The sequence below is a fragment of the Felis catus genome, chromosome A3, assembly GCF_018350175.1.
Source record: "Felis catus isolate Fca126 chromosome A3, F.catus_Fca126_mat1.0, whole genome shotgun sequence".
NCBI classification, from domain to species: Eukaryota; Metazoa; Chordata; class Mammalia; order Carnivora; family Felidae; genus Felis; species Felis catus.
Window position 1 is genome coordinate 119,906,642 of NC_058370.1, and position 19,509 is coordinate 119,926,150.

At 39.6% G+C, this 19,509-nt stretch overlaps 1 protein-coding gene across 6 annotated transcripts in view; it reads left to right on the forward strand.

Annotated features, from left to right (window-relative positions):
- The window catches only part of ASXL2 (ASXL transcriptional regulator 2), a 134,039-nt gene extending 121,911 nt beyond the window's left edge, over positions 1-12,128 (forward strand). For all 6 annotated transcript variants that reach the window (XM_006930426.5, XM_019827805.3, XM_045054838.1 and 3 more), the window contains one exon: positions 1,342-12,128. In XM_006930426.5, the coding sequence (XP_006930488.3) occupies positions 1,342-3,813 (2,472 nt within the window). In that variant the 3' untranslated portion in view covers positions 3,814-12,128. The remainder of the gene's footprint in view (positions 1-1,341) is intronic.
- Positions 12,129-19,509: the final 7,381 nt, after the last annotated feature.

Below are 19,509 nucleotides of genomic sequence, written 5' to 3' on the forward strand. Positions count from 1 at the left end.
ACTACTAATTGTATGATATTCTTCATGACTTCTTAAAAAATTTTTTTAACATTTATTTATTTTTGAGAGACAGAGCATGAGCATGGGAGGGGCAGAGAGAGGAGGAGACACAGAATCTGAAGCAGGCTCCAGGCTCTGAGCTGTCAGCCCAGAGCCCTACGCAGGGCTCGAACTCACAAACTGCGAGATCATGACCTGAGCTGAAGTCGGATGCTTAACCAACTGAGCCACCCAAGCGCCCCTCTTCATGACTTTTTAATTTTAAGATTTATACACTTACAAATCTCACCCTTTTAAAAATTTTTTTTGAGACTTTTCTACCATGAATGCTTTGCCAGAGAGTGTGATTTGTATGAAAATCACTTTTACTATTCTTACAGTACCGTGGCTTGATTCTTTTTTTTTTTTTTTTTTTAATTAAATGCCCTAGAACATCTGTAATAGTTATTTGTTCCTTTAAACTCTAGCAGCTACTAGGAGGGGCCAGACTTTGATGCATTCTAATGAACTCTGATAGCTTCTGAAGTATAGTTTCAAATATGAGTCAGATTCCTTTCAGATACAATATTTCATGATATGAAAATCAGTGGTTTCAAACCTGATAAAAGCATTTTTCCCTAGGGTTCTAATTTGTAAATTTTGGGATAAGACTCAGAGCGCATATAGTTTTAAAAAGCTCCCCAAGTAAGTTTAAAAAGCTCCCCAAGTAAGTATTAAGCCAGCCAGGGAGGAGAATGACTATAGCAAACATATATATTATGTGCATCCTTCCTCATGGGATGGGCAGAGTGGGGTGCGTCTGTGGATTACACACTGTCTCTGTCTTCCAGTGCTATCTAGAAGCCTCTGTCATTGAGATAATTCAGCCTATATGCTTAAGTGTGCATGGGTGTATGTGTGTAGAGCAGAAGAGAGCAAGAGTTTTTCCTTGGACCTTGGAAGGAGAGCTAGGAAGACAAAGACAGTGGTATGCTTCTCACACACACACTTTTGAAAGCGCAAATATCGTAGAAAGGTCTGTATCGTAAATAATAAGCAGTTGTGAGTAATAATGCCATTAGGAGGGAGTTGTGTTGGGAAAAGCGGTATGGGGATTTGGGGTGGACAGGATGTCGGGGGAGGAGAGACTTTGGCACCACTCTAAGAGGTGGAAGGACCCTGGAGACGAAATCATGTTGCTGTCTCCGCAGTCTGGTCTCTTGGCCATGGACCTACCACCATTGCCACTGGTGTTGTGCAGTGTTTACCCTACTGGGAAAATTCAAGTGTTGATGAAGTTCTGTTACTCTTGTAAGTGAAAACTAAGCTCTGGCGTTTTCTTTTTCTCCCTCCTTCTTTCAGATACCTGTCTCCAGAATCTCCCCCATGCCTTTTCCTACATCGCAGGTCTCTCCCAGGGCTCGTTTTCCAGTCTCCATCACTAGTCCTAACAGAACAGGAGCCAGAACTCTTGCAGACATCAAAGCAAAAGCCCAGCTGGTCAAAGCACAGAGGGCAGCAGCCGCCGCCGCCGCCGCCGCTGCCGCCGCCGCCTCGGTTGGAGGGACCATTCCAGGACCTGGCCCGGGGGGTGGACAAGGTCCAGGAGAGGGTGATGAAAGGAAGCCTGCTAGAGGAGGGAGTCCAGACTCAGACAGAGCCCGTGAACCCGGAAAGGGCCCCGCACTGGAATTGGCAGGAACTGGAAGCAGGGGAGGTACGAGAGAGCTTTTACCCTGTGTTCCAGAGACTCAGCCCCAGTCTGAGACCAAGACCCCAGACCAGGCTCAGCCTCATAGTGTCTCTGGAGCACAACTACAGCAAACCCCCTCAGTGCCTCCAACACCTGCCATCAGTGGAGCACGCACAAGTGTCCCATCACCAGCCCACACTCACGCACCCCCACCAGCTGTAGGGAAACTGAGTAATGAAAAACTGAATCCCACCAGGGCAACAGCCACAGTGGCCTCTCTTACCCACCCACAAGGGCCCAACGATTGCAGACAGGAGAAAGCGCCTTCTGCTCCGACAGATTCTGCTCTCCTCTCTGGTGCCTCGCCTGTTCGTTTTGCAGCTGACGGCACAGTTGAGCCCAGAGTAGGTTCTAGTAAGAATATACCAGACCCTTCAGCCTCAGCAGAGACAACTGCTAGTACGTCAGTGGATATGACTCCCTCTCCTTTAACATCTTTATTAACAGCAGCCACTTTAGAAAAGCTTCCTGTACCCCAGGTCAGTGTGACTGTAGCACCTACCGGATCAGCTCCGTCCTCGAGCACTTTGCCAGTAGCTTCTAGCCTTAAAACTCCAGGAACTTCTTCAAATATGAATGGACCCATTTCAAGGCCAAGCTCTAGTATCCCTGCGAATAATCCTTTGGTCACTCAGCTGCTTCAGGGCAAAGATGTTCCCATGGAGCAAATTCTGCCCAAACCTCTCACCAAAGTTGAAATGAAAACTGTTCCACTGACCACAAGAGAGGAGCCGGGTGTAGGAGCCCTCACAGGCACCAACGCAACAGAGATCAGCAGAGAGGAAGTTAGTGAGAGGCAGTCTCGCCCAGCTCTACAGCCGCTGGGTAAAACCTTGCAAAATAAGCAGCTCCCCCAGGTTCCAAGATCCCTCCAGCTCTTGACAGGTAAGGATCTGAGGGACTCTAGCATTGACACACACCAATACCAGGAAGGACTAAGTAAAGCCACTCAAGATCAGATCCTTCAGACTCTCATCCAGAGGGTTCGGAGGCAGAATGTTCTCCCGTTTGTGCAGCCCTCCCAGTTCAGCTTCACTCACTCAGGTTTCCAGTTAGAGGATATCTCCACAAGCCAGAGGTTCATGTTGGGTTTTGCTGGCAGAAGGACATCAAAGCCTGCAATGGCAGGTCACTACTTACTTAACATTTCCACCTATGGCCGGGGTTCAGAGAGCTTTAGGAGGACCCATTCTGTAAACCCTGAAGACCGTTTTTGTCTAAGTAGCCCCACTGAGGCCTTGAAAGTGGGATATACAGACTGTAAAAATGCAACAGGAGATAGTAGCAGCGGCAAAGAAGAAGATACTGATGAGGAAAGTACTGGTGATGAGCAAGAACCCATCATGGTGAAGGAGGAGCCCCAGGCTTCCCAGGGTTCTGGCAAGTGTGAAGCAAGTTCAGGACCCCACAGTAGAGAGACCCCATCCACCAATGATTGTTTAGCAAAAAAGAATGTGAAGGCGGAGACACCAGTGCATGAGCAAACCACTTTAAGCAAGGAGAATTACCTGTTCCCTAGAGGCCAAACATTTGATGAAAAAACCCTAGCCCGAGATTTTATTCAGGCAGCACAGAAACAAATAGCTCATGCAGTGAGAGGGAAGACGATGCGTAGCAGCCCTGAGCTTTTCAGTTCTGCTCTCCCTCTGACTGCAGACAGTCCCACCCATCAGCCTCTCCTCCTTCCACCACTGCAAACCCCAAAGCTATATGGAAGCCCCACACAGATTGGGCCAAGCTACAGAGGCATGATCAATGTCTCCACCTCGTCTGACATGGACCCTAACTCTGCTGTACCAGGGATGCCTGACTGTAGCCAAGTATCTAGCAACGTAGGTGATGTCATGTCCTTTTCAGTGACTGTCACTACTATCCCTGCTAGCCAAGCTATGAATCCCAGCAGCCATGGCCAGACCATTCCTGTTCAGGCCTTTCCTGAAGAGAACAGCATAGAGGACACACCTTCGAAATGTTACTGCCGATTGAAAGCCATGATCATGTGCAAGGGGTGTGGAGCGTTCTGCCACGATGATTGCATCGGCCCCTCTAAACTTTGTGTCTCCTGCCTTGTCGTTCGGTAACGAGACTAGAAAGAGAACATGCTGTAAAGGAGGCAGGAAGGGAAGGGTTGACGACATGTGTTTTTTGCATCCTTTGGGAATCACAGAAATAAATAAGGAGGTTTCAGTTGTCTTGAGAGACAAATGTTACTTAATCAGGAATACAGAGTGCAGATCTTACATTTTAGAGGAAGAGCACCTTGTATAGTAAGTCTAGGTCAAGCAAGACTTTGTGAATTTGTGACAAGTTTGCACTTACAAAATCATGTAAATATGTCACATTTTGTTTTAACGTTTTTCCAGCTGTTTAGGTAATGATGTATTACTTTAAATTCAGATTTATGTTCTGCTTCATGTGACTCTGAGAAAACTTTAATGCCATGCATGGTTACAGGAAGCTGTCTCTTTTCTGTCCTTTCCTAAGTGGCCAGGAAAAGGAAGGAGTTGAAGGGATGGTCTGGAGAAATGACCATTCAAGCTGATTATGTCATGACAGTCTGACTGCAGGCTTTACATGGATTATTCAGCCTTTGCAGAATCTGGAGTCAGGGTTTGCTCAGTCCCTTTATCTTAGACAGGAAGAACCTTCTTAAGTTCAAATTTTTGATAAGATGTTAATTTCACAGGTAGTATTTCAGACTCCAAAAGCTCTTGACCTGGTTCTTGGCTTCCACAAACCCGTGCTGTTGCCAGGCTCTCTGCTTGCAGTTTGTGGATCCCTGCCCTCAAGTCCCACTACCCTGCCCTGAGACTGTGAATGTGGCCCATAAAGGGGATGCCTCTCCGGGCCCCTGCTGTTACTGTCGCCTGTGCAGGGCAGCAGTTCCGGCAATAACATCCAAGTACTTTGTCAGTCGTGGAGCTTACAAACAGGTAGGAAATACTAGGACAAAAGTAACAAATAATATTAATGATGGGGTGATTTGAACTATGTGTTTTGTTGGGCAAAGGAGTAAAAGTGCAGAAATTGTTAAACTGAACATACAGAACTTTGGAAAATGGTTTTAACACTAGAAACAAGGTAGTCTTTCTTTTCCTCTTCTTGCCCAACCTGTTCCCTGATGTTCTGTAGTCCTGCTGTCGCTGCAGGAAGAAAAGCCCTTGGCTGTCACATTTGCCCGTTCTGTTAAGCCTGTTTGGACCTCCCAGGCATCTGAGGAGTATGGAAGAACCTTGTTCTATATGACTCTGAACACAGTGTACACGCATACAGTAAAAGTTAGACACTTTTCCTGTTTGAGAAAACCTGTCCTCTATTTTGGATTACTGGTATCTATGCACTAGAGATTTCTAATGTAAAGGGGCCTCAGTAAATGACTAAGGGAACATCTAGAAAGGAGAAATTAGCTTCACAGTTTTGTTATTTGTTTTTGTTGACTTTTTTTGTTTCCTTTTTTATTCTTTTAAATCTTGTCTCTAATGACTGAAGAGTTTTTGAGTACATGTATTTAGGTCATGGTTAAAGAACATTAGAATAAATCTACAGTTTATCAGAATTTGATATCGAAGAATTGGGTGTTGTCAATGTGCATCTTTTGCATATTGATTTTAAGTTTCCTAATTTCAAGTGTATAAAGTAAAAATATTATTGCAACCTAGTACACTTGTGGTTGTACTTAGTATTCAGGATGTGATATTTACCATATGCAGAACAGTGTAAACTTATTAAGTCACATTCCAGATTAGGAGAAAGTAGACAGTAACACTCTTCCCCATTCTGTTACCCATTCCCCTCCTTGCCCCATAATATACATGCTTGTAATACTTTTGAACCCCAGAAGAAACTTACTGCTACACTATTCTTCAGTTTTTGTTTTTGTTAATTTTTTGCGACCCAAGGCAAATACAAGATTAATATCTGTGTTCCAGTTTCAGCTGAGACAATAGGATGCCCTCCTAACTTCCCGTTTTCTTCGTGGCTTAAAAATATGAAGGCTGCAAGGATACAGGGGTAAGGATTAAGTTCTCCAGCCAAGATCCAGTAGGAAACAGAAACCATGCTTCTGTTCCCCAGACTGTCAGTACCCTGGACAGTCCAAGGGATGGAGTTCAAAGCACCTATTGCTGGGTTAGACTCCCCATACTTAGCTTCTTCACTCCCCGTGTCCGTGCCAGGACCGAAGGCGGTCTGTGCGCTGGAAGTGCCTGAGTGATTCAGAACGGACCCCATGCTGAACGTTAATTACCAGTTTGGATTGATCAACGTGAGTTTTCTTCTTTGCGCCTTTGCTGTCATAGAAAGTCTCTCTTCCATGGTTCTCCTAATCTGAGGTTAGACAGACTAACCAGGAAAGGAGGAAACGTATCAGGGATTTTCAGGTCCACTTGGAGAGCAGACCGTATTGTGCCTCTTCATCTTGACCAGGCTCTTGCAGATAGGCCCTAATCATTATGATTCCCCAGATTCTCCTAACAAATAATACTCGTTTGCATTTACAAATGTCCCTAAAACAGAATTTGTCGTCTAGGTACACTGCCTCAATCTTGACAAAATGAGAGAATAGATTCTCTTGGGTTGGTAGTAAATTAAATACAATCCACTTGTCAGTTCGTTTCAAAACAGTGGTTTCAGGTAGAAAGTCATTTTAAGAGCTGAACAGAAAAGCAAGAGCAACAATCCAACCGTATTACAATCTGACTCTTTTGAAAATGAAGCAGTAGGAACAAGAAAGATCTTTGTGTTGTTAAGAGCATGGGACTCCAGTACCTTTGAAGCAGTTTTTATCTTAGGTTTTCAGAGTTGCTTTACCTTTCAGTTCAATCTGAAAGGCTGTGGATAAGTGCTAAGCTTATTTTTGTGGTATGTAGTTGCACTATTTCCAGTGACTAGTCAGGCATTGTGCCTGATGCTTATACCTCCAGGGTATGCTTCTCAGCCTTCAGATACCTTCCTTTGTAGGTCACCTTGGGGAGAGAGCATTAACAATAATCATCTCAGTCTTACTTAATGAATGTTCTGAGTTGTCTAGTAGAGAAGGCTCCCTGAATCTTAAAAAAAAATTTCCATGAAAATTCTCCAGCCTATTAAACAAAATAAAGCCAAATAACCTGGAGTGTTTGCCCTACTATTCCTTAAACCCTGTGCTCAAGATGCTGAAACTATATGTGATGTCCCATGTAACATTTCTAAGAATAAGATCTGGCAAATGGGACATTTTTCTTGGGGTAGGGGAAGCATACTAGCATGGGCTGGGAAGGCACCCAGATGTATGTGTTTTAGGAATTCTCTCAGATTTAAATAAATAGCCAAAGGAAGACCTCGTTGCCTTCTGGGTGAAGGTGTAAATTCACATGTATTAATAACTTGACAGTGACCATCCTAATTGCTTATTAATTGCCTTTCTCTACCTTAGAGTCCTTAAAGAACTGTTCGGTGAAATGATTTGTTATAATGAGGGGGGTCTTCTCTGGTCAATACACCACTATTTATTTCTAGAACTCACTGTCCGTGAGCAGTGCCAGGGTTTTCTCTGTGACCTAGAGGTTTCACTTTCACAGCAAGGAGGGAAAAGTTCCCATTGCATTACAACAACGTGCTAAGTAAAAAACTTGGCCAGTGGTAGCTTTCAGCTCAATTTGTAGAATAGTCCAAAGAGACTCTGAGAAACATGATGATAGGCAGGGATCTTTCCTGCCATGTTTCAGTACCTACATACCTATTGAAAGGGAACAATAGGTGAAACATTTCCTAAAGTTGAAGTAAGAGCTTCATAGATTCTTGGTTACTTTATTTTTTTTAATGCTTTACATTTGATACAACTATTAAAGATCAATTTTAAAAATAGCTTTCCAGTAATATATTTTAAGTAATATATATTTTAATATCTATGTAAAAAGTGACAGTGGAAGACTTTGAATTTCTCATATATGGTATGTTTAATGTAGGACCTCACTGTTAAGGCACAAATTATTACAAAGGAAGTTACTCTAAAGACACTCAGATTATTTCCGAGAAATGCAATAAGGGGAATAGTTTTGAAGTTTATTTTTTATTTTAAAAGAAAATCAACTTATTTACCACAAGCTATTTTTTTTCCTTCTGGCTTATAAGGTTTGTACAGACTGGTTTGGTAAATGCTAAACTTTTGTGTCTTTTGCCTTTTTAAAGGAATTGTTAACATTGGAATTGAGGGTATGTACAGAGAAGTTGGTGTCAACACCATTTAAAAAGTCATATTTTTTCACAAATATAGAAAAATCATTTTACATAAGAATTTTAAGTATTTGCAATAAATATATGTATATAGATTGTATGTATTCATATATTCTTATTTTTCATTTTATTATTAAGTAAAAGATAATTAAAGTGAAAATAAAAACCTTGGAGTTTTTGGTGAATCTTGAGGTCTGACATCCATCTGAGAGCGGTGTGGGTAAGGGCCCTCAGCTGTTGCCTTATATTATCATTGGAAGATTACCACAGATTGTATAGAGGAGTGAAATGAGGAATTTGGTGATAAACATATCAGGGTAGCGTATTTCTTTCAGAATTCTAGTAAAAATGTTAAATTCACCTTATCTGTCTGTCTCTGTTTTCACCCTTGAACTGTTCTGTCTCTTAACCACCTGGTGTTCCTGGGAACGTTCAAAACAGACAAACACAAAAACATGGTGTGCCCACTGTTTGCTTCTGTAACAAAGAACGGTAAGAAAATATCTTGGGGAAAATAGGTTTTTCTTTCTCAACAATGGTTAATGATTCATTAGCAAACATTGGTTGCCATCACCTTACAAGCAGTAGGACTACGTGAAGAAATAATCTCGTGAAGGTAATTGAAAACTTTTTTTCTGTTCCCCAGTTCTTCTCTAAGAAATGAATTTCCTAAGCAGTTCTGTATCCTTCCTGATTTATCTGGAGAGGGAGTTTCCTAACCAGTTTTAGGTCCTTGCTGGTTGATCTTGAGAGCTAGAAGAGCTAGGAGAACTTGGGTTTTGAACTGCCCAGTGTCGGGAAGGGCAATTATGCAAATATGGAATGAGCCAAATATTAGGAGAGCTTAACTGCCCATGGTCCCATACCTACAGATAGTCTGCAATCCTGTTCAAGAGAATTTTGTGGTTGCAAATACTTAGTTTTAGGATAACGATTGAAGGAGCAAAATGATACCTAGATAGTCTTTGGAAATAAATGAATCTAGCCCATTCTTTAAAAATGAATAATTTATAGATTTATATTTTGGAAATTAATAAGGATATGTAGAATGCTTTTTAAAAGACAGCCTTATTATTTTTCAAAAATTGACATTTCAAATATTGGCGTTGCCCAAAGACATTGAATATCGTTTACCCATCCAGGAGAACAGCACTGTAAATCTTTGCTGAAAATGCGCTTTTTTCTAAAGGAAATTTCTGAAGTCTCAGGGAATATCTGCATCCTCATAATTCCCTTATAATAAATAGGAGTGAAGGTGAGATATTAAATGTGTTTACACCAGCCCATTATGGCCTTTTACAAAGCCATCCCCCCATTTCCAGTAGATATAATTACTTAAATGGGCCTCCTACCTCACCGAAAGTAAAATTCATATTCAGGTAATGACATAGAAGCCTAAATGTATAGTTGATCTGCAGTTGAGTGAGAAAGCAATATACCAGAACACAACTTCAGCTTGAATCTCCGACTGTCCTTTATTTACATCACAACCTTAGAAACCTGTGTTCATTGCTTTTGACACTACTTGACCATAAAGTGGTCTTTAGAAATAAGATTTTGCATACTGTTTCTAGCTGTTTTTGTGTACAAATCATGTTACTCATTCACATATTTCTTGGAGCTCCTACTATGTGCTAAGCACTACTGAAGTTCAGGTTATACAAGGGTAAACAAAAGCAGCCATGTAAATTGCAAAAGGTCTTCCTAAAGTAGTAGTAGCGATACAGCGTGTGTCTAGTTAAGGGCTCAAGGAGTAAATATGTGCTACATATTTCCCAAGACATAATGGAAATTTAAGTGTAAATGAATTACAGAGGTGAAGCATTTGAGGCACTGAGCGAAACAGTGGCGAGACATGAAAGAAAAGAAAGGCATTGCCCCTAGGTGAAATAACTGTGGAAGTGAAGAGCCATGTTAATAAAATTTACATTTTCTGAAAACAATCATTGGAAGATGTAGAATTCTTAATAGAAACGTCAAGAAATTTCTTAGTGACATCTTAGTTGAAGAGAGAATCCCTTTCAATTAATTCTGGTCAGTGCATCAGGAAAGATGCTATCTGTTATTCTCAGCTAACCCTTTCTAATAACAATTAGGTAAATAATGCAGCCTTCCTGTCACTGATGTTAAAACACAAAGGAAGCTAAAGGGAATTAAAACTAAATCTTGATTTTCGTCTTGTAGTCTGGTGAGAAGGAAATGTATCCCTTTATTTTATATTGTTAAAAATGTTGTATCCGTGCTTTTTCTCCAAAGTGGATAATATTAGTGTTTTCAAGTTTTTTATCATAGTATTGTAGAACTGGCTTTCCCCTCCCCACCCCCATCTCTAAGTCACAGAACTTGAGTTATAAGAAACTTCAGCGGGATTCTAGACCTAAAATTTTTAGCGGCCCAAATTCCCAATTCTTACTTTGAAACTGGTGTTTAAAAAAAAAAAAGTTTTTAAAGGATAAATCATTGTGTTTTGTTAGTGCTTACTCTTGAAATTTCCTTACCATTTATCTTTAACCTGAATTGCTGGATTTGCAACTCAAATTCTGTATGCCAAAATAATCCAGATTCACCTTTCGGTCAAGAAGGTATTTGGTGTATTCCACTGTGAAGTGTCTCAGCTTTGTCCAAGAAGCAGGAGGGTGGGTATCCTATATTTTCACAGTATTTGGTGACCTTAAACAAAAGATTTGGTTTCTTTTATAGAGACTTTATAAACTAAAGAATTTCTATACCTCCATGGAGCTTTCAGTCTTAACCTATAAAGGGCATCCTTGGAAAGACTTCCTTAAACTGGGAGGAGGGACTGAGCCTTGAATGGAGAGCCAGAGACGATCAGCTGGGCAGATGGGCTGTGACCACATAGTGGACTCTCCTGAAGAATAACTTCCAACTCAATGTCCCTGGTTCTCCAAACTCAAAGAGGCTAAAGGGAAATTAAAAACCTACTGATTTCCATCGTGACCGCAAAACCCAGAGAATGCCTAGGGGAGAAGAAAGATAAACCCAAGATTGGGTTTAAAATAGGTTTAAGTAAACTTGGGGTTATTCTTAACTTTTTTACAAAATGATTTTTTTGTTGTTGTTTTTAAGGTTTTGGCTTCACATAATGTTACATTGCCATGATTGGAACATGGCATTTGATTCGAGACATTTTGTAGGCTAAGTAATGGTTTTCTATTGAATCATCTAGTGGCAACTTTTGCTACTGATCAGGATTTAGGTCTGTACACCTGTCTGTTAGATGACACAGATGTTGCTCATAAACACTATTAAGCCAACTTGAGTCAACATTGAATTTTACTAACTTTAATCATGGATCCTCTTTTTAAGTAGTTAAAATTCAGATTAGTCCAATAAGAAAGCAATGCATTAAATGATATCAAAATATTTGAAGATACTTTAGAACTATTTTGCACACAGCCTATTTCCTTTCTATGGAAAGTGTGGTACAAAAAAATGTTACTTTCTTGGGTCAGTTCTTTCTAAGAGTCAGTGTCTGATGTTTTCAGATACCTAGAGCTTGGACATGATGGAGTTGGACTTTGAACCCCAAGTAAGCAATTCTCATTTTAGGATTTCAGGCAATAGCAATTTGAAGACTCTGGTGACCTCAGCTGAACCTATATGTAATCACTTACCGCAAACTTTAAATTAATGAAACTCTTCCAGAGTCTCATATTTTGGTTTCCTCTTTGTTGCATAAGGAGATAGATACTGGGCTGGGAAAGACCTGACAATTTGCTCTTTGATAATAAACTACTGATTGAAGGCCAAGTTCTTACTGAATTCACAAAATATGTAGAATCCATGAGTACATGACAAATGAAACTCTAGAAATTAAAAACTTTTAGCCATAAGTGCTATGACCTACTTTTTTAAAAAACCCATCTTAGTTCTGTGATTGCATCACACCATAAGACTTTCACCAGCACCAAGAGAAATCCGAATGGAAGAAATGACCTTCTGTTGGTCTTGTTCACTTTAAAACTTTGTGCACATAGGCCTTAGCACTTTGACAGATAAAACTCTGCCTTTTAGCTCCCTCTCACTTTTAGACTGTTCCTTTCATTGGTTGTATAAAACTACCTTCTTCAGAATTGAATGTATAATGTTTCTGCACATGGGCAAATTGTATTTTATCTTAACGACTCATTTAAGTTGAATAAAGGCATACAGTTTTACTTTAGCGACTGTGCCTTTTCTTTTCCAAAAAACCCCAATACCATGTTGAATGACTCACCTGTTGCTCCTTTTCCTGCACCTGATTGCGCAATTTTCCCTGGATGCTGGCTAATTTGGGGAACTACAGAAAGTGCCAGTCTCCAGGCAACACTTGAAGGGTGTTAAAGAACTGAACATGAGCCAGAGAGAATGTGTGGTGCATTTCAAAAATAAAAAAGGAAACCTGTACTACAAAGCCACAGTAATCAAATAGTGTGGAAATACCTTGAAGACAGACATACAGACCAATGAAGTAGAATAGAGAGCCCAGAAATAAACCGTTACATATATGATGGAGTGATTTTTGACAAGACCAGTCAATGAAAAAAGGGCAGTCTTTTCTATAAATGTTTTTGGGAAACTTGATACCTACATGCAAGAGAATAAAATTGGACCCTTACCCTAAGTGTTATACAAAAATTAACATCAATAGAAGACCTAAAAGCTAAAAACATAAAACACTCAGAAGAAGAGAAAGCTTTATAATCCGATTTGACATTGATTTCTGGGATATGGAAAAAGCATAGGCAACAAAAGATAAATTGGATTTCATTAAAAATGAAAAACTTGTGCATCAAAGGACATTATTCACAGTGAAAAGGCAATCCACAGAATGGGAGAAAATATTTGTAAATCATATCTAATAAAAAAACAATATTCAGAATATGTAAGGAACTCCTACAACTGGCCAATTAAATGAGTAAAGGACTGGAATAGACACTTATATAGAGAAGATATACACAGATGGCCAATAAGCACATGAAAGATGATCAACATCACTAATCACCAGAAAAATGCAAACCAAACCATGATAAGATTTCATATCCATTAGGATAACTATCATAAAAAACAAAAAGAGAGTGCTTGGCTGGTTCAGTTGGTAGTGTGTGCAACTCTTGATATCAGGGTCATAAGTTCAAGTCCCACGTTGGGAGTAGAGTTTACTTTGTATAGCAGTGTGTGTGTGTGTGTGTGTGTGTGTGTGTGTGTGTATATATATATATATATATATATATATATATATATATATACACACCAAGAAAATAACAGTGTTGGCAAGGATGTAGAGAAGCTGGAACCCTTGTGTGTTGCTGGTGGAAATGTGAAATGGCTCTACCGCTGTGGAAAACAGTATGGCAATTCCTCAAAAAATTAAATGGAAGTACCATATGATCCAGCAATTTCACTTCTGGCTATATACCCCAACAAAATGAAAACAGAGACTTAGATAATTGCACACCAATGTTCATAGCAACATTATTTATGACAGCTAAAAAGTGAAACAATCCAAATGTCCATCAATAAATGGATAAACAAAATGTGATATTCTTCGAATATTATTCAGCCTTAAAAAGGCTCGCTCTCTCTTAAAAAGGAATGAAATTCTGACACCTGCTACAACACGGATGAACCTTGAAGACATTATGCTGAGTGAAATAAGCCAAACACAAAAGGACAAATATGATTCCACTTATATAAGGTGTCGAGAGTAGTCAAATTCATAGAGAAATTAGAATGGTGGTTGCCAGTGACTTGGAGCAACAGGGATTGGGAGTTTGTGTTTAAAGTTCTGGAGATGGACTGTAGTGTGGTTGCAACATCCTGTACTCAACGCTACAGCACTGCACACTTACAAATGGCTAAACTGGTGAATGTTATGTATATTTTACCACAAATTCTTAAAAAAGAGACTCAGTGGATAAAGAAAATAAAACTTGTGTGACATTTTCTTTTCTGAGCAACCTGAGAAGATTAATTTAAAAATAGCTTTATTGGGATGCCTGGCTGGCTCAGTCAGTGGAGCCTGCAACTTGATTTCAAGGTTGTGAGTTTGAGCCCTACGTTGGGTGTGGAGCCTACTTAAGAAAAAAAGAAAAGAAAAAAAAGTAAATGTGGTTTTGTTTAAGGAAATGAAGAATCTATGGTCCACCAGTGGAATTAAGAAAAACCCTGTAGCACTAGAGAAACTAGTAATGATGTTAGAAGAATTGATGTGTCCTTGAGAGAAGCAAAGGTCTTGCAGTTCACTCTGTGCATACTCAGAATAATGTCCTTGACCTAAGAAATGACAGCTGAGAATGGAACCAAATTCAACATTTTAGTACAGCCAAGAACCAAGACTCTAGCATCAAAGCTGAAGATTACCAGAATGTTACAGGAATTGGTGGCAACAAGGGTGAGTCCCTTTTGAAAATAAGCAAACCATTAACCATCCTTCTGCCTGGTATTAAGCAATTCTAGTGAAGAGTAGAATTCTTATCATGGACATCTTTGCTGATCTCAGATAATTCATATGGAAATCAAAGGACAAATAGCCTAACCAAATTTGAAGGTGGAAAACAAAGTTGGGAGACAAATATTACCTGACTTAAAAACATTTATAAACCTGGTTGGGATTCTCTCTCTCTCTCTCTCTCTCTCTCTCTCTCTGCCCCTCCCCCCATCAAAATAAATAAACATTAAAAAAATAAAAATAAAATCTTTAAAAAATGCGTATTACTGAGAACAGCCAACCTGAAAAGTTTGCATACTGTGTGATTCCAACTATGTGACATTCTGGAAAAGGCAAAACAATGGAGACAATAAAAAGATCAGTGGTCAAGGGGAGAGAGAGATGAATAGGTGGAGCAGAGAGGATTTTTATAGCAGTGAAGTCATTCTGTAGGATACTATAATGGTAGATACATGTCCTTACACATTTGTTAAAACCCATAGAAGTTACAACGTTAATGCAAACTATGGACTTTGGGTGGTAATGATGTGTCAATGTGCATTTATTGATTTAAAAAAATGTACCACTCTGGTATAGGGTGCTGATAATTGGGGATGTGTGGAAGCAGAGGGTATACGTTAACTCTCTGTCCTTTCCCTTCAGTTTTGCTGTGAACCTAAAGCTGCTCTTAAAAGTCTATTATAAAATACATGAGTCAAAAACTAATAGAACTGGAAGGAGAGAGAAATCTATCATTGTAGTTAAAGATTTCAATATTTCTCTCTCAATAGAGCAAGTATACAGAAAAATAAGTAAACATATGGAAGACATAAACACCTTTATCAACCAATTTGATGTAATTGACATTTATGGTACACTTCCTCAGCAGCAGAATACACATTTTTTTTCAAAAGTACGCAGAATATAGGCTATATTTATGGGCTGTAAAACAAGCCTCAGTATATAGTCAGACTGATTCAAGTCACACAAAGTATGTTCTCTGACTATAATGGAATTAAAATAGAAATCCATTAGGAGAAAGATATCTGAAAAGTGTTCAAATATTTGGAAACCAGAGAGCATATCCCACATGGGTCAAAGAAATCAATCAAAATTAGAAAGTAGTTTGAATAGAAATTAAACAACATATCAGAATTGTTGGGATGCTACTAAAGCAGTACTTAGGGGGAAATTCATAGTACTCAACATTTTAAAAAAGAATAAAGTTATCAAATTATTGACAACAGCCTCCATGTTAAGACATTAGACAAAGAATAACAAATTAAACCTAAAATAAGCAAAAGAAATGAAAATGTTTCTATTAAACAATTTTTTTAACGTTTATTTATTTTGAAAAAAAAATTTTTTTTCAACGTTTATTTATTTTGGGAACAGAGAGAGACAGAGCATGAACGGGGGAGGGGCAGAGAGAGAGGGAGACACAGAATCGGAAACAGGCTCCAGGCTCCGAGCCACCAGCCCAGAGCCTGACGCGGGGCTCGAACTCACGGACCGCGAGATCGTGACCTGGCTGAAGTCGGACGCTTAACCGACTGCGCCACCCAGGCGCCCCAAACGTTTATTTATTTTGAAAGAGAGAGAGAGAGCGCTCAAGACAGGGAGGGGCAGAGAGAGAGGGAGACAGGATCCCAAACAGGCTCTGTGCTGCCCATGGGGCTCAACATGGAGCTCAAAGTAGGGTTTGAAGTGAGACTTGAAGTGGGGCTCAAACTCAAGAACCATGAGATCATGACCTGAGCTGAAACCAAGAGTCAGATGCTTAACCTACTGAGCCACCCACACACCCTTAACGATTTTACTTTTAAGCAATCTCTGCACCCAATATGGGACTCAAACTGACAACCCTGAGATCAAGAGTTGCTTGCTCTTCTGACTGAGCTAGCCAGGCACCCCTCCATAATATGCATTTAAGTTTCCTCATGTCTTTGCATGGCTTGATAGCTCATTTCTTATAGCTCTGAATAATATTCTATTGTCTGGATAGACCACAGTTTATTTTGTCCATTTCCCTACTGAAGGGCATTTTGGTTGCTTCCAAGTTTTGGCAATTATGAATAAAGCTGTTATTAACATCACTGTGCAAGTTTTTATGTGGATATAAGTTTTCAGCTCATTTGGGTAAACAGCAAGAAGCATGACCACTGGATTGTGTGGTAACAGTATGTTTAGTTTTGTAGAAATTGTCAAACTGTCTTCCAAAGTGGCTGTACCATTTTGCATTCCCATCACCAATGAGTGAGAGTCCCTGTTGCCTCTCATCCTTGCCCACATTCAGTGTTGTTAGTGTTTTTTGATTTTTAATGATTCTAATAAGTGTGTAGCAGTGGGGGGCCTGGGTGGCTCAGTTGGTTGAGTGTCTGACTTTGGCTCAGGTCATGACCTCATGGTTCATTAGTTTGAGCCCTGAGTCAGGCTCTGTGCCAGCAGCTCAGAGCCTGGATCCTGCTTCGGATTCTGTGTCTCCCTCTCTCTCTGTCCCTCCCCTGCTCATGTTCTCTCTCTCTCTCTCAAAAATAAATAAACATTAAAAAAAAAGTATCTCACTTTTTAAAATATAATTTATTGTCAATTTGGCTAACATACAGTATATACAGTGTGCTCTTGGTTTTGGGGGTAGATTCTCATGATTCATCTCTTACACCCAACACCCAGTGCTCATCCCAATCTCGTTTTAATTTGCATGTCCTTTATGACATACGACATTGAGCATCGTTTCATATGCTTATTTGCCATTTGTATATCTCCTTTGGTGAGGTGTCTGTAAAGCCCTTTGCCCATTTCTTAATCAGATTGTTAATTTTCTAATTGTTAAGCGTTCTTTGTATATTTCAGGGTGCTTGGGTGTCTCAGTCAGTTAAGCATCTGACTCTGAATTTCAGCTCAGGTGTTAACCTCACAGTTTCTGAGTTTGAGCCCTGCGTCTCTCTCTGCCCCTCCCCTGCTCATGCTCTCTCTCTCTCTCCCTCTCTCTCTAAATAAATAAACTTAAAAAAAAAAGTTCTTTATATATTTTGGATAACATTCCTTTGTCAAATATGTCTTTTGCAAATATTTTCTCCCAGTTTGTGGCTTGTCTCATCATTCTCTTGACAGTGTCTTTTACAGAACAGAAGTTTTTAATTTTAATTAAGTCCAGATAATAATTATTATTATTTCTTTCATGGATTGTGTCTTTGGTGTTTTATGTAAAAAAGTTGTCATCATACACAAAGTCACCTAGACTTTATCCTATGTCATTTTCTAGGAGTTTTATAGTTTTGTGTTTTACATTTAAGCCTATGATTCATTCTATTTTTATTTTTTTAAGTTTGTTTACTTTGAGAGAGAGAGAGAGAGAAAGAATCCCACACAGGTTCTGTGATGTGAGCACGGAGCCCGATGCAGGGCTCAAACTTATGAAAGGTGAGGTCATGATCTCAGCTGAAACCAATAGTCGGATGGATGCTAAACTGACTGAGCCACCCAGCAACCCAAGCCTATGATTCATTTTAAATTTTTTTTTCAACGTTTATTTATTTTTGGGACAGAGAGAGAGCATGAACGGGGGAGGGGCAGAGAGAGAGAGGGAGACACAGAATCGGAAACAGGCTCCAGGCTCTGAGCCATCAGCCCAGAGCCCGACATGGGGCTCGAACTCACGGACCGCGAGATCGTGACCTGGCTGAAGTCGGACGCTTAACCGACTGCGCCACCCAGGCGCCCCTGATTCATTTTAAATCATGATCCCTGAGTGCCTGTCATTTTAGTATGTGTGACAAAATGGGGAGTTTACACATAAAATACTTCTGCATACTGAAGAACAGTAGCTATTTTGAGAAAAATCATTGGTGTAATTATTTGAGTGATGAGCTGATCTACCTGCTTTTTTCATGTTTAAGAAATGAGTGAAGGTGGGGCACCTGGGTGGCTCAGTCAGTTAAGTGTCCAACTTTGGCTTGAGTCATGATCTCACAGCTCCTAAGTTTGAGTCCCACATTGGCTCTGTGCTGATAGCTCAGTACTTGGAGCCTGTGGATTGTGTCTCCCTCTCTCTCTGCCCCTTCCCCACTCACCTCTGTCTCTGTCTCTCTTTCTCTCTCTCTCATAAATAAATAAAAGTTTAAAAAAAATTACTATTTAAAAAAAGAAATGAATGAAGGTGGTCAAAGGGAAAAAAAGGAAGAAAAATCATTTATGAATATGACAGAAAAACTACGGGTTATTCAGATTTGGGAATTTTCTTGAAAATGAACAAATTGAACCTGTCACTTAAGAAAAATAAGTGTATTAGGGTGCCTGACTGGCTCAGTCAGTGGAGAATGCAACTCTTGATTGGGGTCCTGAGTTTAAGCCCCACATTGGGCATAGAGCTTACTTAAAAAAATAATTGAGGGGTGCCTGGGTGGCTCAGTTGGTTAAGTGTCTGAATTCGACTCAGGTCTTGATCTCACAGCTCATGAGTTCAAGTCCTGCATCAGGCTCTGTGCTGACAGCGTGGAGCCTGCTTGGGATTCTGTCTTGCTCTCTGCCCCTCTCCTGCTTTCTCTCTTTCTTTCAAAATAAAAAAAAAATAAACTTAAAAAAAGAAAAATCTAAAAAATTAAAAAATATAATTGATGATATTTGTTGACAATGATAAAATTTGAGCTTTTGAGTGAAAGAATTTTGGAAAAAGTATATCTGCCACCATGAGCTTGACAGCTTCCCAAAACTTAAAGACTTCTAAAAAAACCAAAAATACTAAGCTAGCTAGCTAAATATAGACATAGATATATTTGACACTGTATAGTGATGTGTCAACATTTATAATATCTACATAACCCAGTGAAACAATACTTCACAAATGACAATGATGTCACAAAATTATGAATGGGTAAATGATCCATTCAAAGTGCAAAATAGATCCATAAACTTTAGTGTAATAGAGAATAAAAAGTTTACTGATAATGTAGTTTTATTTATTTATTTTTAAGCAATCTGTATACTCAATGTGGGGCTCAAACTCACAACCCCAAGATTAAGAGTCACATGTTCTACTGACTGAACCAGCCCGGCACCCCAATAATGTGGTTTTAGATTCTCCATTGCAACTAACCATTACAAAACTACCACTTGTTGACTTTTGGTGTAGTAT